The sequence below is a fragment of the Pseudophryne corroboree genome, chromosome 6 (assembly GCF_028390025.1).
Source record: "Pseudophryne corroboree isolate aPseCor3 chromosome 6, aPseCor3.hap2, whole genome shotgun sequence".
NCBI lineage: Eukaryota > Metazoa > Chordata > Amphibia > Anura > Myobatrachidae > Pseudophryne > Pseudophryne corroboree.
The window spans coordinates 77,008,318-77,035,369 of NC_086449.1; the positions used below are offsets into that span (position 1 = coordinate 77,008,318).

The 27,052-nt window shown below is 49.5% G+C and overlaps 1 protein-coding gene across 1 annotated transcript; it reads right to left on the reverse strand.

Annotated features, from left to right (window-relative positions):
• ZNF653 (zinc finger protein 653) lies at window positions 1–27,052 on the reverse strand. The gene is made up of 9 exons (XM_063931233.1): window positions 26,715–27,052; window positions 26,416–26,462; window positions 25,392–25,589; window positions 4,225–4,662; window positions 3,832–4,000; window positions 3,364–3,472; window positions 3,024–3,138; window positions 2,842–2,941; window positions 1–759 (listed from the first exon to the last, which is right to left on the reverse strand). Exons 1-9 carry the CDS (start codon window positions 26,975–26,977, stop codon window positions 582–584), a joined length of 1,617 nt encoding a protein of 538 aa, XP_063787303.1. The 5' UTR covers window positions 26,978–27,052; the 3' UTR covers window positions 1–581.

Here is a 27,052-nt window from a genome sequence, read left to right on the forward strand (position 1 = left end):
TGTAATAAATAAAGTTATTTTAATAGAAAGTGTTGTGAGCAGGCCCTTCTAGTAGAGGCACGGAGTTTTCCTCTCAGAGGGCGGCAGACAGTATAGACAGATTTTCAGGTTTTTTAACCGTTTTCCGTTTAAGTGTTTCATCCCGCAGAAGTTTTTGTAAAAGTACTCCAGTGATCACACAGGGATGTAATATAGGATTACACCGATACTGAAATCAAGAGCATTAAAATGTGTAACCGTATTAATAAGCGGCTGAATCTTCATACAGGCAACTGTACTCTATAGCGCCTCCTGTCTATAGTGCTGTGTATATTCTCCAAACAAACAGTGGGTTGTATACGCGGAGGAGACTGCGCTTCTCTTTTGCTCTGTGTTGCACGCTGGTTGAATATAAAGAAAGCACAGCGACAGCTGTTATTGTAGTAATAGAGATTACTCTCGTCCTACAGAGCTGTGTCCTATTGGGGAACGGTAGTCAATGGCCCCCAATCTTCTCCCAGAGCAAAATTAGGCTTCCCACACCAGACTTATCACTCTCCCTTAGAGCAATTTGATTGTAAGTCCGCTGTTCCTGGTCACCCTCACGTGGCTCTTCCCTCTGGGTGACTCTTCAGCTTGTGGAATTTAACGCTCTCTCGTTTCTCAAAGAGCTTCCCGCACTGCTCGCAGGAGAAGCTGTACTGGATCTCAGAGCCGTGCTTCTTCATGTGCCAGTTCAGAGATGCCCGCTGCCTGCACTGGAAGCCACAAACTTCACACCTGCGGGCAGAGAGGGATATAGGGGGTCATTCCGAGCTGATCGCTCGCTAGCTAGTTTTAGCAGCCGTGCAAATGCTATGCCGCCGCCCACTGAGGAGTGTATTTTAGCTTAGCAAAAGTGCGAACGCATGTGCAGCCGAGCTCTGCAAAAACCGTTTGAGCAGTTTCAGAGTAGCTCTGAACCTACTCAGCGCTTGCGATCACTTCAGCCTATTCGTGTCCGGATTTGACGTCATACACCCGCCCAGCGAATGCCCAGCCACGCCTGCGTTTTTTCAGACATGCCTGCGTATTTGCAATCCCTCCCTGAAAACGGTCAGTTGCCACCCAGAAACGCCCCCTTCCTGTCAATCTTCTTGCGGCCGTCAGTGCGGCTGAAAACTTCGCTAGAACCTGTGCACAACCGCAACGGGCTTTGTACCCGTATGACGCGCGAGCGCATTGCGGAGCATACCCATGCCGATTTTTATGCCCGATTGCTGCACTGCGAACAACGGCAGCTAGCGATCAACTTGGAATGACCCCCATAAAGTATACTGCCATTGGATGGGTATTCTTGGGAGCAATATAAGCCATTAAAAGATCAACTTCTCCAGTGAATTTACAATTCATATTAATGGGATTATCACAGGGGAGGGGACACCTGCAGGGGGTTATAGCACTGGGCGGAGCAGAACAGGACTGTTGTAGGTGTACACTGTACAGGGTATCCTGATATACTAGGGAGTGGGCGGGTTAAAAGAATTATCAGTTATCTGTGTACACCATGCACGATACTAAAAGAAACAACAGCCTGTATATACTCTAAACATTCCGAAAACCATCTCCACCACCCAGAATGTGTCAATGATCTGTACACCCTCTGTGCACCCCCAAAATGTGTCAATGATCTGTACACCCTCTGTGCACCCCCAAAATGTGTCAATGATCTGTGCACCCCCAAAATGTGTCAATGATCTGTACACCCTCTGTGCACCCCAAAATGTGTCAATGATCTGTACACCCCCAAAATGTGTCAATGATCTGTACACCCTCTGTGCACCCCCAAAATGTGTCAATGATCTGTACACCCTCTGTGCACCCCCAAAATGTGTCAATGATCTGTGCACCCCAAAATGTGTCAATGATCTGTACACCCTCTGTGCACCCCAAAATGTGTCAATCATCTGTACACCCTCTGTGCACCCCAAAATGTGTCAATCATCTGTACACCCTCTGTGCACCCCCAAAATGTGTCAATGATCTGTACACCCCCAAAATGTGTCAATGATCTGTACACCCTCTGTACACCCCCAAAATGTGTCAATGATCTGTACACCCTGTGCACCCCAAAATGTGTCAATGATCTGTACACCCTCTGTGCAGTCCCTAAATTTGTCAATGATCTTTATACTCTCCAAATATGTCAATGGGGGTGATTCAGACCTGATCACTGGGCTGCTAAATTTGCTGTCCTGCGTTCAGATAGTCGCCGCCCAAGGGGAGTGTATATTTGCCCGTGCAAGTGCATGTGTACACCGTGCTAAAAGAATCCCTCAATCAGCGGACGGCTGCAAATCCGTTCGAACCTCACTCACCATCTAATGTTTTTACCACTGTGTGCAGCCCAGGACTTACTACTACAGTGAGATGAGAACAGACTGATCGGGGCCAGAGCTGACGTCACACACCCTCCCTGAAACCCTTGGGAACGCCTGCGTTTTCCCTGACACTCCCAGAAAATGGTCAGTTACCACCCACAAACGGCCTCTTCCTGTCAATCAGCATGCAAATGGCTCTGCAATTTAAATTTTCGCACCAGCCTGTCGCTGTTCGGCGATGCCGGTTGTTGTTTGGTGACGCGCCTGTGCATTGCACATGCATGCACAATCTCTCGCTAATCACTCGCTGTGTGGAAACGCACAGCAACGATCAGGTCTGAATCGGGCCCAATGATCTGTACACCCTCTGTGCACTCCCTAAATGTGTCGTATACTCTCCAAACATGTCAGTGATCTGTAAACCCCCAAAATGCGTCAATGAACTAATAACCTATACACACTGCCATGATATGACCCGTATCCAGAGAATGTGGTCACTTACTGTAAGGGGGTCTCTCCAGTGTGTGTTCTCCGGTGGACCTCCAAGTGACTTTTCCTTTTAAACGACTTGCCGCATGTTTCACAGATGAATTCACGGACACCTTATGAGAGACAGGTAGACAATAGATGTGAAGGGACATCTGATCCAAAGCACCTACCTCCTCAGGGAGGGATAGAACATACCTGTGTGTATGATCATGTGACGGCGTAGGTGATTTGACAAGTAGAATTTCTTTCCGCAGCCAGCTTCAGGGCACACTTTCGTTTTACCCTTTCTGTGAACCAAATTCACATGATTCTAAGGAGAGACAAAATTCATGTCCCGTATTATACCAGGAGGAAGACTTACGGCAGTCCAGTCCATCTCCTCAAAGACAAAATAATGCCACAGGAGAGAAGAGACATGCGCTCAGTACCATAAACAGAGGAAGCACCATACGGCAAAGAGTGCGGAGAGTCGAGAGAGAGAGAGAGAGAGAGAGAGAATGAAAAAGGCAGAAGAGACATGAGAATGAGAACATACCTGGAAGCTGTTTAGGGCAGTGTAGACCTGAGCACAACCTTCATAAGGACAGTGGAACATCTCCAACACTCCATCAGCATCTGCCACCCGTGACCGACGATTCCTCTTCCTGGGGTACACACACAGGTAAATTATAGATCTGTACATTGTGTTATCTGTAGAGAAAGCTGCGATCCTGACTGAATACTCTGGACTGTATGCGATACATGATGCTTACCCCAACTTCCAATAGAATGTTTAGGAGCCCAGCAGAGGAGTGACAGCCAGGTGGACTTATGATATTATGGCAGACAACCAAAGTGACTACCCACCCCTCTACCTTCCCTTAAAACAAATGCATTGGGGGTGTTTTTGTAAGAAATGAAAAAAAGTTCTAAAAAAGTAACTACTGTAATTTCCTTCCCCCCCCAACCAGTGTTTCCCTCTTCCTTTACCGACATGGACAGAAACAGAATGGCTCACACTCACTTTTCTGGCTCCTTGAGAACGTGCTGAGTGCTCTCTGTTCGGCAGTCCCCATCCTCCACAGTTCCTGGTCCAGCCGGGCCTTCCTCAGGCAGCTGGGTACCCAGCATCACTTGCTGGGGCTCCTCCTCCTCACACTGCTCTGCTTGCAGGGTGTAGAGTGTGTCCTCCTCTAGGTGGAAGTATAGAGTGACATACTCACTGAGTCTATCCTGTACAAATCACAGTGTCACCCTGTGGTGAGAGGAACACACTGCATGTTACATATCCCGCTCCTGGCTGTGCCACTCTGCAATGAGAGGGACACATTCCACATAACATATCACCCTATTGTCTGCATTGTGAACACATAACATTTCCCACCACTGTTTCCTGTCTTTGTCTCTAATAGGTTACCTGTGATTGTCACTTCATCACGCTCTTCTTCCTGAAACTCTGTCTGTGTGAATGCGGACACTGCCTCCAGGGTGGTACATGTACCCTCCTCTCCGTTGCTTCCTCCTGCGACATCCAGATGAATGCCTTCTGCTGCCAATGCCTCATATCCAGGCCCAGCGATGATGATGACCTGCGAGGGGCAGCTGGCAGCAACAACCTGCCCCAGCGCTTCCTGAGTCACTCCGTCAAAGAGGCCTCCCGTCCCTGTCCCCATGGGAACACACACCACGGTCTCTGTTTCGTCCGTGTACTGCGTGTCTCCTTCAGTCAGGCTCTCAGAGTGCTGCGAGTAGAGTGGGTGAATGGGCTCCTGTGGCTCTGGGTACATCTCTGGGGGGTGGATCAGGGGGGCAGACCTGGAGGAGGAATCATCCGAACTTCCGCCATCATCGGATGCTGTGAAAATACAGCCAGAGAAGTAGAAACGGTGTACAATTTTACTGACCAACTAACATGATGGATCAAGAGGCTTCCTTAGTGCAGGTGTTGTACACGAAACTGGGAGCAGGAATAAAAAAACAAAGAAGCAGAAAAACGTAGGAATATATAATAGCACAAATCAGTGACAGGCTAAATCTTGTAATTACCATGTCCCCTTGGTTTTTATCCCCAGACTGTTATTAATGGTCTATAACTCTGGATTGTGTCATTTGACTACCAAGTAAACAAAAGGCCCATGTGAGCAGAGAGGCTTTGGATTGCCTCTCTGGTCTCTGCTCTGTGTTCTGTAAAATCTTTCCCCACTCTGTCAACACACGACAATCTGAGAGCCTATGGGGGTCATTCAGAGTTGATCGCTAGCTGCTTTCGTTCGCTGCGCAGCGATGAGGCAAAAAAACCCGGGACTTCTGCTCATGCATAGGCGGCGCAATGCGCGTCGTACTATTACAACGAACTATGTAGTTTCACACAGGGTCTAGCGAACATTTTCAGTCGCACTGCTGGCTGCAGAGTGATGGACACGAAGAGGGTGTTTCTGGGTGTCAACTGACCGTTTTCAGGGAGTGTTCGAAAAAACGCAGGCGTGCCAGGAAAAACAGGTGTGGCTGGGCGAACGTAGGGCGTGTTCATGACGTCAAAACAGGAACTGAACAGCATGAAGTGATCGCAAGCGCTGAGTAGGTCTGACGCTATTCTAAAACTGCACACATTTTTTTTGTAGCCGCTCTGCGATCCTTTCGTTCGCACTTCTGCTAAACTAAGATACACTCCCAGTGGGAGGCGGCATAGCGTTTATACGGCTGCTAAAAACTGCTAGCGAGCGAACAACTCGGAATGACCACCTATGTGTTTGATACTGGCAGACATATTTTGAAACCTTCAGAGAGATTCGGATTAACAGGAAAAAAAACAAGATTTTAAACCTACCGGTAAATCTTTTTCTCCTAGTCCGTAGAGGATGCTGGGGACTCCGTAAGGACCATGGGGTATAGACGGGCTCCGCAGGAGACATGGGCACTCTAAAGACTTTAGATGGGTGTGCACTGGCTCCACCCTCTATGCCCCTCCTCCAGACCTCAGTTAGAGAACTGTGCCCAGAGGAGACGGACAGTACGAGGAAAGGATTTTTGTTAATCTAAGGGCAAGATACATACCAGCCCACACCATCCACACCGTACAACTTGGAACATACGAACCAGTTAACAGTATGAAGCAAAACAGCATCAGCCCGAGACTGATCAAAACTGTAACATAACCCTTATGTAAGCAATAACTATATACAAGTCTTGCAGAATTTTGTCCGCACCGGGACGGGCGCCCAGCATCCTCTACGGACTAGGAGAAAAAGATTTACCGGTAGGTTTAAAATCTTGTTTTCTCTTACGTCCTAGAGGATGCTGGGGACTCCGTAAGGACCATGGGGATTATACCAAAACTCCAGACCGGGCGGGAAAGTGCAGATGACTCTGCAGCACCGACTGAGCAAACATAAGGTCCTCCTCAGCCAAGGTATCAAACTTGTAGAATTTAACAAAAGTGTTTGAACCCGACCAAGTCGCCGCTCGGCAAAGCTGTAATGCCGAGACGCCTCGGGCAGCCGCCCAAGAAGAGCCCACCTTCCTAGTGGAATGGGCCTTTACCGAATTTGGTAATGGCAATCCAGCCGTAGAATGAGCCTGCTGAATCGTGTTACAGATCCAGCGAGCAATAGTCTGTTTAGAAGCAGGAGCGCCAAGCTTGTTGGCTGCATACAGGACAAACAGTGCCTCTGCTTTCCTAACCCGAGCCGTCCTGGCTACATAAATCTTTAAGGCCCTGACTACATCAAGGGACTTGGAATCCTCCAAGTCACCCGTAGCCACAGGCACCACGATAGGTTGGTTCATATGAAAAGATGAAACCACCTTAGGCAAAAATTGAGGACGAGTACTTAATTCTGCTCTATCCACATGGAAAGTCAGATAGGGGTACTTGTGAGACAAAGCCGCCAATTCGGACACCCGCCGTGCAGATGCCAAGGCCAACAACATGACCACCTTCCAAGTGAGAAATTTTAAATCCACCGTTTGAAGAGGCTCAAACCAGAGAGATTTTAGGAACTGTAACACCACGTTAAGGTCCCATGGTGCCACTGGGGGCACAAAAGGAGGCTGGATGTGCAGCACTCCCTTAACAAAAGTCTGGACTTCTGGGAGAGAAGCCAATTCCTTCTGAAAGAAAATTGATAAGACCGAAATCTGTACCTTAATGGAGCCTAACTTTAGACCCATATCCACTCCTGTCTGTAGAAAGTGGAGAAAACGGCCCAGATGGAAATATTCAGTAGGAGCATTCCTGGCTTCACACCAAGATACATACTTCCTCCAGATGCGGTGATAATGTTTCGCCGTCACCTCCTTCCTAGCCTTAATCAGAGTAGGGATGACTTCCTCCGGAATACCTTTCTCCGCTAGGATTTGGTGTTCAACCGCCATGCCGTCAAACGTAACCGCGGTAAGTCTTGGAACACGCAGGGCCCCTGCTGCAATAGGTCTTCCCTGAGAGGAAGAGGCCACGGATCTTCTGTGAGCATTTCCTGAAGATCTGAATACCAGGCCCTTAGAGGCCAATCCGGAACAATGAGTATTGTCTGCACTCCTTATCGTCTTATGATTCTCAGTATTTTTGAGATGAGCGGAAGAGGAGGGAACACATAGACCGACTCAAACACCCATGGTGTCACCAGGGCGTCCACTGCTACTGCCTGAGGGTCCCTTGACCTGGCACAGTACCTCCGAAGCTTCTTGTTGAGGCATGACGCCATCATGTCTATTTGTGGAAGTCCCCACTGACTTGTTATCTCTGCAAAAACTTCTTGATGAAGTCCCCACTCTCCTGGATGGAGATCGTGTCTGCTGAGGAAGTCTGCTTCCCAGTTGTCCACTCCCGGTATGTAGACTGCTGACAGAGTGCTTGCGTGATTTTCCGCCCAGCGAAGAATCCTACTGGCTTCCGCCATTGCCACTCTGCTCCTTGTCCCGCCTTGGCGGTTTACATGAGCCACAGCTGTGACGTTGTCTGATTGAATCAGAACCGGTAGGTCGCGAAGAAGATTCTCCGCTTGTCGCAGGCCATTGTATATGGCCCTCAATTCCAGTACGTTGATATGTAGACAAGCCTCCTGGCTTGACCATAGTCCCTGAAAATTTCTTCCTTGTGTGACTGCTCCCCACCCTCGGAGGCTCGCGTCCGTGGTCACCAGAACCCAGTCTTGAATGCCGAACCTGCGATCTTCGAGAAGGTGAGCACTCTGCAGCCACCACAGGAGAGACACCCTGGCCCTAGGGGACAGGCTTATTTTCTGATGTATCTGTAGATGGGACCCCGACCACTTGTCCAGAAGGTCCCACTGAAACGTCCTCGCATGGAACCTGCCGAAGGGGATGGCCTTGTAAGTCGCCACCATTTTTCCCAGTACTCGAGTGCATTGATGGACTGACACTTTTTTCGGTCTTAACAGGTCTCTGACCATGTTCTGGAGTTCCTGGGCTTTTTCCATCGGGAGAAAAACCCTCTTTTGTTCCGTGTCCAGAATCATGCCTAAGAAAGATAGCCGAGTCGTTGGAATCAACTGTGACTTTGGTAGATTTAGAATCCAGCCAGGCACTCTCAGGGAAAGCGACACGCTTTTCAGCAATTGATCTCTCGATTTCGCTTTTATCAGGAGATCGTCCAAGTACGGGATAATTGTGACTCCCTGGCTACGCAGGAGCTCCATCATTTCCGCCATTACCTTGGTGAAAATCCTCGGGGCCGTGGAAAGCCCAAACGGCAACGTCTGAAACTGGTAATGACAGTCCTGTACAGCAAATCTCAGGTACGCCTGATGAGGGGGATATATGGGGACATGAAGGTATGCATCCTTTATGTCTAGTGACACCATAAAATCCCCCCCCCCCCAGGCTGGAGATAACTGCACGGAGCGATTCCATCTTGAATTTGAACTTTTTCAAGTACAGGTTTAGGGATTTTAGATTTAGAATGGGTCTGACTGAGCCATCCGATTTCGGGACCACAAACAGGGTTGAATAGTACCCCTTCCCCTGTTGAACTAGGGGCACCTTGACAATCACTTGTTGTTGACAAAGTTTTTGAATTGCAGCTAAAACTATCTCCCTCTCTGGGGGAGAAGCTGGTAACGCCGATTTGAAAAATCGTCGAGGAGGCACGTCTTCGAATTCCAGCTTGTAGCCTTGGGATACAATTTCCATCGCCCAAGGATCCACGGCTGACTGAACCCAGACCTGGCTGAAGAGTCGAACACGTGCCCCCACCGGCGCGGACTCCCTCAGTGGAGCCCCAGCGTCATGTGGTGGATTTAGTAGAAGCCGGGGAGGAATTCTGCTCCTGGGAACTGGCCGTAGCAGGCATTCTTTTCCCTCTACCCTTACCTCTGGCGAGGAAGGAAGAGCCCCGACCTCTTTTGGACTTATGCGACCGAAAGGACGGGTGGTATTCATGTGACCGCCGGTCTGCTGACCGACAGTCACATGACCTCCTCCACCATCCCGCCGGCTCAGTATCCCGATGGTCGGCATGCTGACCAACAGGGACTATTTCCACTCGTGGGTGTCCACGACACCCATAGAGTGGGAATAGAGTGGGCTTGCTGCACTCGCTCCTCCCCGCCGGGATCCCGGCGTCGGTATGCTGTCGGGATCCCGGTGTCGGTAAGCTGACCGGCGGTCAGGAGACCGCCGGTCAGCCATACTACACCCGAAAGGACTGCACCTGATATTGCGCTGTTTTCTTTTGCTGTGGGGGAACATAAGGTAAAAAAGAAGATTTACCCGCGGTAGCTGTGGAAACCAGGTCCGCGAGACCTTCCCCAAATAAAACCTCACCCTTGTAAGGCAAAACTTCCATGTCTCTTTGAGTCGGCATCACCCGTCCATTGACGGGTCCACAGGGCTCGCCTAGCAGAAATCGCCATGGCGTTGGCTCTTGAACCTAACAGCCCAACGTCTCTGGAAGCGTCTCTCATATATAAGACTGCGTCTTTAATATGACCTAAGGTCAATAAAATGCTATCCCTATCCAGGGTATCAATGTCAAATGACAAGGTATCTGCCAAAGCTGATACAGCGCTACAAACCCAAGCCGACGCTATTGCCGGTCTGAGCAAGGCACCCGTATGTGCATAAATTGATTTTAAGGTAGTTTCCTGTCTGCGATCAGCAGGATCCTTGAGGGCTGCCGTATCTGGAGACGGTAGCGCCACCTTTTTGGATAAGCGCGTTAAAGCCTTGTCCATCTTCGGCGAGGATTCCCACCGCAACCTGTCCTGTGCAGGGAAAGGGAACGCCATAAGAATTCTCTTGGGAATCTGCAGGTTCTTGTCTGGAGTTTCCCAAGCCTTTTCAAATAACGCGTTCAGCTCATGAGATGGGGGAAATGTTACCTCAGGTTTCTTTTCCTTAAACATGCATACCCTCGTGTCAGGGACAGAGGGGTCATCTGTGATATGTAAAACATCTTTTATTGCAATAATCATATAATGAAAACTTTTGGCCACCCTTGGGTGCAACCTCGCATCATCGTAGTCGACACTGGAGTCAGAATCCGTGTCGGAATCAGTGTCTGCTACTTGGGACAGGGGACGTTTCTGAGACCCTGGAGGGCACTGTGATACAGCCAAAGCCATGGATTGACTCCCTGTCTTTTCTCTGGACTCTGCTTTGTCCATTCTCTTATGTAATAAAGACACATTTGCATTTAAAACATTCCACATATCCAGCCAATCAGGTGTCGGCGTCGCCGGAGACACCACAATCATCTGCTCCACCTCCTCCTTAGATGAGCCTTCCGCTTCAGACATGCCGACACACATGTACCGACACCCCACACACTCAGGGATATAGATTTTATATATATATATATATATATAATAAGAATTTACTTACCGATAATTCTATTTCTCATAGTCCGTAGTGGATGCTGGGACTCCGTCAGGACCATGGGGAATAGCGGGCTCCGCAGGAGACAGGGCACATCTAAATAAAGCTTTTAGGATCACATGGTGCGTACTGGCTCCTCCCCCTATGACCCTCCTCCAAGCCTCAGTTAGGTACTGTGCCCGGACGAGCGTACACAATAAGGAAGGATCTTGAATCCCGGGTAAGACTCATACCAGCCACACCAATCACACCATACAACTTGTGATCTGAACCCAGTTAACAGTATGATAACAAAAAACGAAGTAGCCTCTGAAAAGATGGCTCACAACAATAGTAATAACCCGATCTTTGTAACAATAACTATGTACAAGTATTGCAGACAATCCGCACTTGGGATGGGCGCCCAGCATCCACTACGGACTATGAGAAATAGAATTATCGGTAAGTAAATTCTTATTTTCTCTAACGTCCTAGTGGATGCTGGGACTCCGTCAGGACCATGGGGATTATACCAAAGCTCCCAAACGGGCGGGAGAGTGCGGATGACTCTGCAGCACCGAATGAGAGAACTCCAGGTCCTCCTTAGCCAGAGTATCAAATTTGTAAAATTTTACAAACGTGTTCTCCCCTGACCACGTAGCTGCTCGGCAAAGTTGTAATGCCGAGACCCCTCGGGCAGCCGCCCAAGATGAGCCCACTTTCCTTGTGGAGTGGGCCTTTACAGATTTAGGCTGTGGCAGGCCTGCCACAGAATGTGCAAGTTGGATTGTGCTACAGATCCAACATGCAATCGTCTGTTTAGACGCAGGAGCACCCATCTTGTTGGGTGCATACAATATAAACAACGAGTCAGATTTTCTGACTCCAGCTGTCCTTGAAATATATATTTTTAATGCTCTGACAACGTCCAGTAACTTGGAGTCCTCCAAGTCGCTAGTAGCCGCAGGCACCACAATAGGCTGGTTCAAGTGAAAAGCCGAAACCACCTTAGGGAGAAAATGAGGACGTGTCCGCAGTTCTGCCCTGTCCGAATGGAAAATCAGATATGGGCTTTTGTATGATAAAGCCGCCAACTCTGAAACTCTCCTGGCTGAAGCCAGGGCCAATAGCATGGTTACCTTCCATGTAAGGTATTTTAAATCTACCGATTTTAGAGGCTCAAACCAATGAGATTTGAGAAAATTCAAAACTACGTTCAAATCCCACGGTGCCACTGGAGGCACTATTGGGGGTTGTATATGTAGTACACCTTTGACAAAAGTTTGTACTTCAGGCACTGATGCCAATTCCTTCTGGAAGAAGATTGATAAGGCCGAAATTTGAACTTTAATGGACCCCAATTTTAGGCCCATAGACAATCCTGCTTGCAGGAAATGTAAGAATCGACCCAATTGAAATTCTTCCGTTGGAGCCTTCTTGGCCTCACACCACGCAACATATTTTCGCCAAATGCGGTGATAATGTTGTACAGTCACTTCCTTTCTAGCCTTAATCAAGGTAGGAATAACTTCCTCTGGAATGCCCTTTTCTTTTAGAATCCGGCGTTCAACCGCCATGCCGTCAAACGCAGACGCGGTAAGTCTTGGAACATACAAGGTCCCTGCTGAAGCAGATCCCTTCTTAGAGGTAGAGGCCATGGATCCTCCGTGAGCATCTCTTGAAGTTCCGGATACCAAGTTCTTCTTGGCCAGTCCGGAGCCACCAGTATTGTTCTTACTCCTCTTTTCCGTATAATTCTCAGTACCTTTGGTATGAGAGGCAGAGGAGGGAACACATACACTGACTGGTACACCCACGGTGTTACCAGAGCGTCCACAGCTATTGCCTGAGGGTCTCTTGACCTGGCGCAATATCTGTCCAATTTTTTGTTGAGGCGAGACGCCATCATGTCCACCTTTGGTCTTTCCCAACGGTTCACAATCATGTGGAAGACTTCTGGATGAAGTCCCCACTCTCCCGGGTGAAGGTCGTGTCTGCTGAGGAAGTCTGCTTCCCAGTTGTCCACTCCCGGGATGAACACTGCTGACAGTGCTATGACATGATTCTCCGCCCAGCGCAGAATCCTTGCAGCTTCTGTCATTGCTCTTCTGCTTCTCGTGCCGCCTTGTCGGTTTACGTGGGCGACTGCCGTGATGTTGTCCGACTGGATCAACACCGGCTGACCCTGAAGCAGCGATTTTGCCAGGCTTAGAGCATTGTAGATCGCTCTTAGCTCCAGTATATTTATGTGAAGGGACGTCTCCAGGTTTGACCACACGCCCTGGAAGTTTCTTCCCTGTGTGACTGCTCCCCAGCCTCGTAGGCTGGCATCCGTAGTCACCAGGACCCAGTCCTGTATGCCGAATCTGCGGCCCTCTAACAGATGGGCACTCTGCAACCACCACAGGAGAGACAACCTTGTTCTTGGTGACAGTGTTATCCGCTGATGCATGTGCAGATGCGATCCGGACCATTTGTCCAGCAGATCCCACTGAAATGTCCGTGCATGGAATCTGCCGAATGGAATCGCTTCGTAAGAAGCCACCATCTTTCCCAGGACTCTTGTGCATTGATGTACTGACACAGTTCCTGGTTTTAGGAGGTTCCTGACAAGTTCGGATAACTCCCTTGCTTTCTCCTCCGGGAGAAACACCTTTTTCTGAACCGTGTCCAGAATCATTCCCAGGAACAGCAGACGAGTTGTCGGGGTCAATTGAGATTTTGGAAGATTCAGAATCCACCCGTGTTGCTGAAGCACTACCTGGGTTAGTGCTACACCGACTTCCAGCTGTTCTCTGGACTTTGCCCTTATCAGGAGATCGTCCAAGTAAGGGATAATTAATACGCCTTTTCTTCGTAGAAGAACCATCATTTCGGTCATTACCTTGGTAAAGACCCGAGGGGCCGTGGACAAACCAAACGGCAGCGTTTGAAACTGATAATGACAGGCTTGTATCACGAACCTGAGATACCCTTGGTGTGAGGGGTAAATTGGGACATGCAGATAAGCATCTTTTATGTCCAGGGACACCATGAAGTCCCCTTCTTCCAGATTCGCTATCACTGCTCTGAGTGACTCCATCTTGAACTTGAATTTCTGTATGTACAGGTTCAAGGATTTCAGGTTTAGAATAGGTCTTACCGAACCGTCCGGCTTCGGTACCACAAATAGTGTGGAATAATACCCCTTTCCCTGTTGTAGGAGGGGTACCTTGACTATCACCTGCTGAGAATACAGCTTGTGAATGGCTTCCAAAACCGACGTCCTTTCTGAGGGAGACGTTGGTAAAGCAGACTTTAGGAACCGGCGAGGGGGAGACCTTTCGAACTCCAACATGTAACCCTGAGATATTATCTGCAGGATCCACGGGTCCACTTGTGAGCGAGCCCACTGATTGCTGAAAATCTTGAGTCGACCCCCCACCGCTCCTGAGTCCGCTTGTAAAGCCCCAGCGTCATGCTGATGGCTTTGTAGAACCCGGGGCGGGCTTCTGGTCCTGGGCAGGGGCTGCTTGCTGCCCTCTCTTACCCTTTCCTCTGCCTCGCGGCAGATAAGACTGTCCTTTTGGTCGCTTGTTTTTATAGGAGCGAAAGGACTGCGGCTGAAAAGACGGTGTCTTTTTCTGTTGGGAGGGGGTCTGAGGTAAAAAAGTGGATTTGCCGGCAGTTGCCGTGGCCACCAGGTCCGAAAGACCGACCCCAAATAATTCCTCTCCTTTATATGGCAATACTTCCATATGCCTTTTGGAATCCGCATCACCTGACCACTGTCGCGTCCATAAACTTCTTCTGGCAGATATGGACATCGCGCTTACTCTTGATGCTAGAGTACAAATATCCCTCTGAGCATCTCGCATATAAAGAAAAGCATCCTTTAATTGCTCTAGAGTCCATAAAATACTGTCCCTATCCAGGGTATCAATATTTTCAGTCAGAGAATCCAACCACACTACCCCAGCACTGCACATCCAGGCTGAGGCGATGGCTGGTCGCAGTATAACACCAGTATGTGTGTATATACTCTTTAGGGTAGTTTCCAGCCTCCTATCAGCTGGATCCTTGAGGGCGGCCGTATCAGGAGATGGCAACGCCACTTGCTTTGATAAACGTGTGAGCGCCTTATCCACCCTAGGGGGTGTTTCCCAGCGCGCCCTAACCTCTGGTGGGAAAGGGTATAATGCCAATAACTTCTTGGAAATTAGCAGTTTTCTATCTGGGTTAACCCACGCTTCGTCACACACGTCATTCAATTCCTCTGATTCTGGAAAAGCTACAGGTAGTTTTTTCACCCCCCACATAATACCCCTTTTTGAGGTACCAGCAGTATCAGAGATCTGCAAAGCCTCCTTCATTGCCGTGATCATATAACGTGTGGCCCTATTGGAAAATACGTTTGTTTCTTCACCGTCGACACTAGATTCATCTGTGTCGGTACCCGTGTCGACTGACTGAGGTAAGGGACGTTTTACAGCCCCTGACGGTGTCGGAGACGCCTGAGCCGGTACTAACTGGTTTTCCGGCCGTCTCATTTCGTCAACTGACTTTTGTAATGTGCTAACATTATCACGTAATTCCATAACTAAAGCCATCCATTCCGGTGTCGACTCCCTAGGGGGTGACATCACCATTACCGGCAATTGCTCTGCCTCCACACCAACATCGTCCTCATACATGTCGACACACACGTACCGACACACAGCAGCCACACAGGGAATGCTCTAATCGAAGACAGGACCCTCTTAGCCCTTTGGGGAGACAGAGGGAGAGTTTGCCAGCACACACCAAAAGCGCTATAAATGTATATAAACAACCCTAGAAGGTGTTGTTTTTGATATAAGCGCTTTTAATATATCAATATCGCCAAATTATGCCCCCCTTCTCTTTGTTACCCTGTTTCTGTAGTGCAGTGCAGGGGAGAGTCCTGGGAGCCTTCCTCACCAGCGGAGCTGAGCAGGAAAATGGCGCTGAGTGCTGAGGAGAATAAGCTCCGCCCCTTTTTCGGCGGGCTTTTCTCCTGGGTTTTAAGAAAACTGGCCTGGGTTAAATACATACATATAGCCTTAATGGCTATATGTGATGTATTTATTTTGCCACTAAAGGTATTTAATATTGCTGCCCAGGGCGCCCCCAGCAGCGCCCTGCACCCTCCGTGACTGAATCAGTGAGACGTGTAGCAACAATGGCGCACAGCTGCAGTGCTGTGCGCTACCTTCATGAAGACTGAGGAGTCTTCTGCCGCCTGCTTTCCGGACCTCCGTCTTCAGCGTCTGTAAGGGGGATCGGCGGCGCGGCTCCGGGACGAACCCCAGGAGGACCTGTGTTCCGACTCCCTCTGGAGCTAAGTGTCCAGTAGCCTAAGACTCCAATCCATCCTGCACGCAGGTGAGTTGGAAATCTCTCCCCTAAGTCCCTCGATGCAGTGATCCTGTTGCCAGCAGGATTCACTGAGATTTAAACCTAAAAAAACTTTTTCTAAGCAGCTCTTTAGGAGAGCCACCTAGATTGCACCCTTCTCGGACGGGCACAAAAACCTAACTGAGGCTTGGAGGAGGGTCATAGGGGGAGGAGCCAGTACGCACCATGTGATCCTAAAAGCTTTATTTAGATGTGCCCTGTCTCCTGCGGAGCCCGCTATTCCCCATGGTCCTGACGGAGTCCCAGCATCCACTAGGACGTTAGAGAAATATATATATATATATATATATATATATATATATATAGAGAGAGAGAGAGACAGTCCCCCAATAAGGTCCTTTGGAGAGAGAGAGAGAGAGTATGCCAGCACACACCCAGCACCACCGGATACTGGAATAAAATCCCAGTCAGTACAGAGCTTTTATAAATATACTCACTGCGCCAAATAAATGTCCCCCCCCCCCTCTTTTTTGCCCTCTGTACTTGTGTTCAGCAGGGGAGAGTCCGGGGAGCCAGCTTCTCTGCAGCGTGCTGTGGAGAAAGTGGCGCTGGTTAGTGTTGAGGCAACAAGCTCCGCCCCCTCACCGGCGGGCTTCGATCCCGCTCAAATCTTTATACTGGCGTGGGTTTTTGCCATATACTGCCTACGCAGTATATATCTCTGCCAGTGTCCCTAGAAGGTTAATAATTGCTGCCCAGGGCGCCCCCACCTGCGCCCTGCACCCATACAGTGCCACCAGTATGTGTGTGTGTGTTGGGAGCAATGGCGCGCAGCGTTACCTCATAGAAGATCCGAAGTCTTCTGCCGCCTTTGAAGGCTTCTGTCTTCCGGCTCTGTGAGGAGGACGGCGGCGCGGCTCCGGGACGAACGGCGAGGGTGAGACCTGCGTTCCGACCCTCTGGAGCTAATGGTGTCCAGTAGCCTAAGAAGCAGAGCCTATCATTTAAGTAGGTCTGCTTCTCTCCCCTCAGTCCCACGATGCAGGGAGCCTGTTGCCAGCAGTGCTCCCTGAAAATAAAAAACCTAACAAAAGTCTTTTACAGAGAAACTCAGTAGAGCTCCCCTGCAGTGCACCCAGTCTCCTCTGGGCACAGGATCTAACTGAGGTCTGGAGGAGGGGCATAGAGGGAGGAGCCAGTGCACACCCATCTAAAGTCTTTAGAGTGCCCATGTCTCCTGCGGAGCCCATCTATACCCCATGGTCCTTACAGGGTCCCCAGCATCCTCTAGGACGTAAGAGAAAAGGGATAATGATTTGTAAGAAGCCAGCTAAGAAAAATGATGCATGCTTTATATTTAAAGAATAAAAACTTAAATAAACCATGGTGAGAAATTTCAATGTGAGATTGCGGCTTTAAAAGAAACCATTAGCAATAATCTGCTTATGCAGACATTTCAGCTATGGAAAGTAAACTTTAGTAACAAAGAAGGCACATTAATATGAAACGAGAAAAAAAATGAACACATAATAAGTTACAATGATAACAAAAATAAGAATTTACTTACCGATAATTCTATTTCTCATAGTCCGTAGTGGATGCTGGGGACTCCGAAAGGACCATGGGGAATAGCGGCTCCGCAGGAGACTGGGCACAAAAGTAAAAGCTTTAGGACTACCTGGTGTGCACTGGCTCCTCCCCCTATGACCCTCCTCCAAGCCTCAGTTAGGATACTGTGCCCGGACGAGCGTACACAATAAGGAAGGATTTTGAATCCCGGGTAAGACTCATACCAGCCACACCAATCACACCGTACAACTTGTGATCTGAACCCAGTTAACAGCATGATAACAGAGGAGCCTCTGAAAAGATGGCTCACAACAATAATAACCCGATTTTTGTAACAATAATTATGTACAAGTATTGCAGACAATCCGCACTTGGGATGGGCGCCCAGCATCCACTACGGACTATGAGAAATAGAATTATCGGTAAGTAAATTCTTATTTTCTCTGACGTCCTAGTGGATGCTGGGAACTCCGTAAGGACCATGGGGATTATACCAAAGCTCCCAAACGGGCGGGAGAGTGCGGATGACTCTGCAGCACCGAATGAGAGAACTCCAGGTCCTCCTCAGCCAGGGTATCAAATTTGTAGAATTTAGCAAACGTGTTTGCCCCTGACCAAGTAGCTGCTCGGCAAAGTTGTAAAGCCGAGACCCCTCGGGCAGCCGCCCAAGATGAGCCCACTTTCCTTGTGGAATGGGCTTTTACAGATTTTGGCTGTGGCAGGCCTGCCACAGAATGTGCAAGCTGAATTGTACTACAAATCCAACGAGCAATAGTCTGCTTAGAAGCAGGAGCACCCAGCTTGTTGGGTGCATACAGGATAAACAGCGAGTCAGATTTTCTGACTCCAGCCGTCCTGGAAACATATATTTTCAGGGCCCTGACTACGTCCAGCAACTTGGAATCCTCCAAGTCCCTAGTAGCCGCAGGCACCACAATAGGCTGGTTTAAGTGAAATGCTGAAACCACCTTAGGGAGAAATTGAGGACGAGTCCTCAATTCTGCCCTGTCCGTATGAAAAATTAGGTAAGGGCTTTTATAGGATAAAGCCGCCAATTCTGAAACACGCCTGGCTGAAGCCAGGGCTAACAGCATTACCACTTTCCATGTGAGATATTTTAAGTCCACAGTGGTGAGTGGTTCAAACCAATGTGATTTTAGGAACCCCAAAACTACATTGAGATCCCAAGGTGCCACTGGAGGCACAAAAGGAGGCTGTATATGCAGTACTCCCTTGACAAACGTCTGAACTTCAGGAACTGAAGCTAGTTCTTTTTGGAAGAATATTGACAGGGCCGAAATTTGAACCTTAATGGACCCTAATTTTAGGCCCATAGACAGTCCTGTTTGCAGGAAATGCAGGAAACGACCCAGTTGAAATTCCTCTGTAGGGGCCTTCCTGGCCTCACACCACGCAACATATTTACGCCAAATACGGTGATAATGTTGCACAGTTACATCCTTCCTGGCTTTGATCAGGGTAGGGATGACTTCATCCGGAATGCCTTTTTCCTTCAGGATCCGGCGTTCAACCGCCATGCCGTCAAACGCAGCCGCGGTAAGTCTTGGAACAGACATGGTCCCTGCTGGAGCAGGTTCTTTCTTAGAGGTAGAGGCCACGGGTCTTCCGTGAGCATCTCTTGAAGTTCCGGGTACCAAGTCCTTTTTGGCCAATCCGGAGCCACGAGTATAGTCCTTACTCCTCTCCTTCTTACGATTCTCAGTACCTTGGGTATGAGAGGCAGAGGAGGGAACACATACACTGACTGGTACACCCACGGTGTTACCAGAGCGTCCACAGCTATTGCCTGAGGGTCCCTTGACCTGGCGCAATATCTGTCCAGTTTTTTGTTGAGGCGGGACGCCATCATGTCCACCTTTGGTTTTTCCCAACGGTTCACAATCATGTGGAAGACTTCTGGGTGAAGTCCCCACTCCCCCGGGTGGAGGTCGTGTCTGCTGAGGAAGTCTGCTTCCCAGTTGTCCACTCCCGGAATGAACACTGCTGACAGTGCTATCACATGATTTTCCGCCCAGCGAAGAATCCTTGCAACTTCCGTCATTGCCCTCCTGCTTCTTGTGCCGCCCTGTCTGTTTACGTGGGCGACTGCCGTGATGTTGTCCGACTGGATCAACACCGGCTGACCCTGAAGCAGAGGCCTTGCCTGACTTAGGGCATTGTAAATGGCCCTTAGTTCCAGGATATTTATGTGAAGTGACGTTTCCATGCTTGACCACAAGCCCTGGAAATTTTTTCCCTGTGTGACTGCTCCCCAGCCTCTCAGGCTGGCATCCGTGGTCACCAGGACCCAGTCCTGAATGCCGAATCTGCGGCCCTCTAGCAGATGAGCACTCTGTAACCACCACAGGAGAGACACCCTTGTCCTTGGAGACAGGGTTATCCGCTGATGCATTTGAAGATGTGATCCGGACCATTTGTCCAGCAGATCCCACTGAAAAGTTCTTGCGTGGAATCTGCCGAATGGAATCGCTTCGTAAGAAGCCACCATTTTTCCCAGGACCCTTGTGCATTGATGCACTGACACTTGGCCTGGTTTTAGGAGGTTCCTGACTAGGTCGGATAACTCCCTGGCTTTCTCCTCCGGGAGAAACACCTTTTTCTGTACTGTGTCCAGAATCATCCCTAGGAACAGCAGACGTGTCGTCGGAATCAGCTGCGATTTTGGAATATTTAGAATCCATCCGTGCTGTCGTAGTACTACTTGAGATAGTGCTACTCCGACCTCTAACTGTTCTCTGGACCTTGCCCTTATCAGGAGATCGTCCAAATAAGGGATAATTAAGACGCCTTTTCTTCGAAGAAGAATCATCATTTCGGCCATTACCTTGGTAAAGACCCGGGGTGCCGTGGACAATCCAAACGGCAGCGTCTGAAACTGATAGTGACAGTTCTGTACCACAAACCTGAGGTACCCTTGGTGAGAAGGGCAAATTGGGACATGGAGGTAAGCATCCTTGATGTCCAGAGACACCATATAGTCCCCTTCTTCCAGGTTCGCTATCACTGCTCTGAGTGATTCCATCTTGAATTTGAACCTTTGTATGTAAGTGTTCAAGGATTTCAGATTTAAAATAGGTCTCACCGAGCCGTCCGGCTTCGGTACCACAAACAGCGTGGAATAATACCCCTTTCCCTGTTGTAGGAGGGGTACCTTGATTATCACCTGCTGGGAATACAGCTTGTGAATGGCTTCCAATACTGCCTCCCTGTCGGGGGGAGACGTTGGTAAAGCAGACTTCAGGAACCGGCGAGGGGGAGACGTCTCGAATTCCAATTTGTACCCCTGAGATACTACCTGCAGGATCCAGGGGTCCACTTGCGAGTGAGCCCACTGCGCGCTGAAATTCTTGAGACGGGCCCCCACCGTGCCTGAGTCCGCTTGTAAGGCCCCAGCGTCATGCTGAGGACTTGGCAGAAGCGGGGGAGGGCTTCTGTTTGTGGGAAGAGGCTGTCTGCTGCAGTCTTTTTCCCCTTCCTCTGCCCCGGGGCAGATATGAGTGGCCTTTTGCCCGCTTGCCCTTATGGGGACGAAAGGACTGAGCCTGAAAAGACGGTGTCTTTTTCTGCTGAGAGGTGACCTGGGGTAAAAAGGTGGATTTCCCAGCCGTTGCCGTGGCCACCAGGTCCGATAGACCGACCCCAAATAACTCCTCCCCTTTATACGGCAATACTTCCATATGCCGTTTGGAATCCGCATCACCTGACCACTGTCGCGTCCATAACCCTCTTCTGGCAGAAATGGACAGCGCACTTACTCTTGATGCCAGAGTACAAATATCCCTCTGTGCATCTCGCATATATAGAAATGCATCCTTTAAATGCTCTATAGTCAATAATATATTCTCCCTGTCCAGGGTATCAATATTTTCAGTCAGGGAATCCGACCAAGCCACCCCAGCACTGCACATCCAGGCTGAGGCGATAGCTGGTCGCAGTATAATACCAGTATGTGTGTATATACTTTTTAGGATATTTTCCAGCTTCCTATTAGCTAGTTCCTTGAGGGCGGCCGTATCAGGAGACGGTAACGCCACTTGTTTTGATAAGCGTGTGAGCGCCTTATCTACCCTAGGGGGTGTTTCCCAACGCGCCCTAACCTCTGGCGGGAAAGGGTATAATGCCAATAATTTTTTAGAAATTAGCAGTTTTTTATCGGGGGAAACCCACGCTTCATCACACACCTCATTTAATTCATCTGATTCAGGAAAAACTACGGGTAGTTTTTTCACACCCCACATAATACCCTTTTTTGTGGTACTTGTAGTATCAGAAATGTTCAAAACCTCCTTCATTGCCGTGATCATGTAACGTGTGGCCCTACTGGAAAATACGTTTGTTTCCTCACCGTCGACACTGGAGTCAGTGTCTGTGTCGACCATCTGAGGTAACTGGCGCTTTAGAGCCCCTGACGGTGTTTGAGACGCCTGTACAGGTATTAACTGATTTGCCGGCTGTCTCATGTCGTCAACAGTCTTTTGTAAAGTGCTGACACTATCACGTAATTCCTTCCATAAGACCATCCAGTCAGGTGTCGACTCCCTAGGGGGTGACATCACTAATACAGGCAATTGCTCCGCCTCCATACCATTTTCCTCCTCATACATGTCGACACAACGTACCGACACACAGCACACACACAGGGAATGCTCTGATAGAGGACAGGACCCCACTAGCCCTTTGGGGAGACAGAGGGAGAGTTTGCCAGCACACACCAGAGCGCTATATATATATATATATATATATACAGGGATAACCTTATATAAGTGTTTCTCCCTGATATAGCTGCTGTATATATTTATCTGCCAAATTAGTGCCCCCCCTCTCTTGTTTTACCCTGTTTCTGTAGTGCAGGACTGCAGGGGAGAGTCAGGGAGCTTCCCTCCAACGGAGCTGTGAGGAAAAAATGGCGCCAGTGTGCTGAGGAGATAGGCTCCGCCCCCTTCTCGGCGGCCTTTCTCCCGCTTTTTTATGGAAAAATTGGCAGGGGTTAAATGCATCCATATAGCCCAGGAGCTATATGTGATGTATTTTTTTGCCATATAAGGTGTTTTTATTGCGTCTCAGGGCGCCCCCCCCCAGCGCCCTGCACCCTCAGTGACCAGAGTGTGAAGTGTGCTGAGAGCAATGGCGCACAGCTGCGGTGCTGTACGCTACCTTATTGAAGACAGGAAGTCTTCTGCCGCCGATTTTCTGGACCTCTTCAGTCTTCTGGCTCTGTAAGGGGGCCGGCGGCGCGGCTCTGGGACCCATCCATGGCTGGGCCTGTGATCGTCCCTCTGGAGCTAATGTCCAGTAGCCTAAGAAGCCCAATCCACTCTGCACGCAGGTGAGTTCGCTTCTTCTCCCCTTAGTCCCTCGGTGCAGTGAGCCTGTTGCCAGCAGGTCTCACTGAAAATAAAAAACCTACTTTAAACTTTTACTCTAAGCAGCTCAGGAGAGCCCCTTAGTATGCACCCTTCTCGTTCGGGCACAAAAATCTAACTGGGGCTTGGAGGAGGGTCATAGGGGGAGGAGCCAGTGCACACCAGGTAGTCCTAAAGCTTTTACTTTTGTGCCCAGTCTCCTGCGGAGCCGCTATTCCCCATGGTCCTTTCGGAGTCCCCAGCATCCACTAGGACGTCGGAGAAACAGGTGGTAAGAAGGAAGTAGGAAAGACATAACCAGTGAATGGAGAAAAAGCTCAGTCTCTCAGTAGATGGAAGACCTCTATGAAACACACACATAACAGTCAGTTACCAGAAGTTCCTCCTTCTTATCCTCCATTCTAAAGCAGGAACCAGAATGCTGGTATGTAGCACTCGCACCTCCTATGCTACTCTCAAACAATTAAATAAAACGTACCATGGGGGTCATTCCGAGTTGTTCGCTCGTTGCCGATTTTCGCTATACTGCGATTAGTCGCTTACTGCGCATGTGCAAGGTTTGCAGAGCGCATGCGCTTAGTTATTTTACACAAAAGTTAGGTATTTTACTCACGGCATAACGAAGCTTTTTCATCGCTGTGCTGATCGTGGTGTGATTGACAGGAAGTGGGTGTTTCTGGGCGGAAACTGGCCGTTTTATGGGAGTGTGCGGAAAAACGCTGGCGTTTCTGGGAAAAACGCGGGAGTGTCTGAAGAAACGGGGGAGTGTCTGGCCGAACGCTGGGTGTGTTTGTGACGTCAGACCAGGAACAAAAAGGACTGAGCTGGTCGCAATGGCTGAGTAAGTCTGGAGCTACTCAGAAACTGCTAAGAAATTTCTATCGCAATTCTGCTAATCTTTCGGTCGCACTTCTGCTAAGCTAAGATACACTCCCAGAGGGCGGCGGCCTAGCGTGTGCAATGCTGCTAAAAGCAGCTAGCGAGCTAACAACTCGGAATGAGGGCCCATGTATTAATGGCTCAACTTACAATAGGTTCCACATCCAGAAGTGATCTATATAATAATACTTCTAATGTCTGTCCTGTCTAATACGTGCATGCACAGTGCAAGTTAAAGCATGCACCACCCCTTCAACGGCTCCAACCGTTAGGAAGATGGGGCAAGCCCTAACAGGAGGAGGAAGACCTGCCGGGAGATGAGCATGCAGCCGTGGAACAAAGTAGAGAGGGAGCGGGGCACAGCAGTACACCGCAGACAGAGGGGGCAGAGCAGGAGCTGGGAGGCAGAAGACCACCTAGGTGACCAGAGGAACAGGACAGAGTAGCGGGGAGAGAGGTGGTGGGGCAGTACACAGCAGACAGAGGGGGCAGACCACTGCAGTGACCAAGATATGCAGGGTCCCTTTACTAATATATTTGTGTAAGGTCTGTCTCAGGACAGGACTGGCAGGTCAGCTGTAAAATACTGGCTCTGGTGTAATTTCCATGTTTGACTAATGATATATAAAGTTACTTTCGAACATATGTGAAATAAAGAGTTTAGTTTTTTTTTTAAATATCATCTTTAACAATTGTGGGGAGTTTTTATTATGTACAGGTCAACATACCAGGAATTAATCATTTTCTTCATTAGAATATTATATCACACATTATGTTAATTTTAGTTATATACGTAATACAAACAAACAGTGAGCTGGGATATTTGGCCTGATTCAGATATGGATGGAGTTGCTATCACTTCCTTGGAAGCAGCAGTGATAGCGCTGTATGGTGATGCCGCAGGAGGCGCCTATTACAAGCAGGCGCCTCCTGCTGCAGTAGTGATCCGAACTGGGCCCTAGAACGCAGCATCGGATCACTGACTCACCATCGCCACGCAAGCCACCCATCGCAGAGGCCAGGAAATCCCTGTCCTACGACAGAGATCCCTGAACTCATCCCAGCCACTAAATTGTGGTGACACGCCTCCAGGTTCACGAACGGAGGCTCGTCACCCCCCCCTAAATGGCGGTGACACGCCTCCAGTTTCACGAACGGAGGCCCGTCACCTGCCCCCCCCGAACAACAGCAATCACTGGCAGTCTGCTACTGTCCTGCTTCTGATGTCGCAGGACCCGTTCGCACACGCGCAGAACGGGTCCTGTGCATGCGCAAAGTACCGAACATCGTTACTTTGCGCATGATAGAGCAGGAACAACCGCACCTGAATGACCCCTATACTGCCTTCAGGAGAAGATAAGCGAGACACTTACCAGCTGTCCCAATTCAAGTGAGGCAATCAAGATTCATGGATCTCAAAAAGGATAAAGTGTCGCCCAGAAGTGGTAGTTGTTTGGTAGATTGGGGATAGGACTAGGTGGATTGGGGCTTATTTCTCTTTCCCATTTCACATGTGAAATCAGAAGGCGTGAAGGACAAAATGTAAGGAGAACACTACGTACATAAAATGAAGGGTCCTCACCTTGACGGTTCAGTGTCTTCAACGGACAGCTGAGGTCCTGGAAATAGCGATGCCCAGCCTGGCACTGCCACACTGCTGTGGCATATCGGACATGACTGATGTCAAGCTCGGATAGACCTGGCTCATGCGGACAGTGGCCCTTGTGGTCATAATACCATGTCACTAAGCTCAGCAGGTTATTCACACAGCGCCTGCGTCCTAGAGAGAGGAGAGCAGACTGTCAGTTACGGGTACACTGCATTGGTAATGGGAATAGTTCATGCGTGGAAAATGCAGCTCTTGTGTTACAAAGTGAACTCCAGCATTGTGGCTAGTAGGTAAAGCTAGTATCTGACAGGAGCACTGCGTGCAGACAGGACTGCATCAGGCATTTCCAGGGACACATATTCCAACCCTGGGGATATCCTTAACTATGGAATGCGGGATCCGGTCTGAAGGTCGACAATGTTTCGGTCGACAGTGACTAGGTCGACAAGGTTTCTAGGTTGACATATGCTAGGTCGACAGGTCAAAAGGGTGACATGAGTTTTTCACTTTTTGTGAACTTTTTCATACTTAACGATCCACGTGGACTACGGCTGGAACGGAAATCTGTGCTGAGCGAAGCGAGGCATCTTGCCCGAAGCATGGCGAGCGAAGCGAGGGGACACTGTACGGAGAAAACGGCACCAAAAAAACATGAAAAACTCATGTCAACCTTTTGAGCTAGCACACGCGACCTTCAGATCCTGTCGACCTAGTGACTGACGACCTAAACATTGTCGACCTAGATACGGTCGATCTAATGATCCACACCCATGGAAAACATCTCTCAACCATGCTAGCAAGTCACGGGGAGGCCACAGCCCATTCTCCTGCCAGCTTCTGCTAGTCTCGCAGTCCCCCCACCACGAGTGGTCCAGTGGGAGATAGCGGTGGGCTTACTTGCCTCCCATACCCACCCCTGGCATGCTGGGACCTACAGATAGTGGGCCACAGGTAACCTACAGGTGGGCACTTGTGTCATGGCCGATAAAAGACGTACTTGTCCTGTGCTGTTGTGCGCTGGTCTGGAGCTCCCCGCATGGTTTCCTGCAACACACAATAGGAGAAATTATATCAAGTGACTATATTATATATAAAATGTATTACGTATGGCTCATTTATTTATATATTTTGTTGGGCTCTGTGGAACCCTTTTGGTGCCATAATGACAATAAAATAATTCCACGTTTACACATATACAATAGGGCACGCCCCACCCACACGATATGGCACGCCCCTTCAATGCATGCCCCCTCCTATATAAAGCACGCTGTATAAGGAGATGGACTGGAGCCTCACCCGTGTCTCTCTAGGGCCAGGAGGTAGGCGGCCAGCTTGGCATCGCTCCAGGCCTCCCCCTCGCCGCCTCTCTCCCTCCTCAGCACCCAGGCTCCGTGCGCCTCCCCCAGGTACACCCGGCGGCAGTCGTACTTCTTGCGGGACTCCAGCCTGCGGCGCACCCGGTCCGTGTCCGTCAGCCGGGGCCTCCCCCGCACCTTCCGCCCGGCATCTTCCTCCTCTTCTTCCTCCGAGCCGGGAGCCTCAGTCACCGGAGCCGCCATTTTACACGGCGCTGACGTCGCGGGGTCTGAGGCTTCAACAAGCTTTATTGACACACACAAACACGCAGGCCTCTG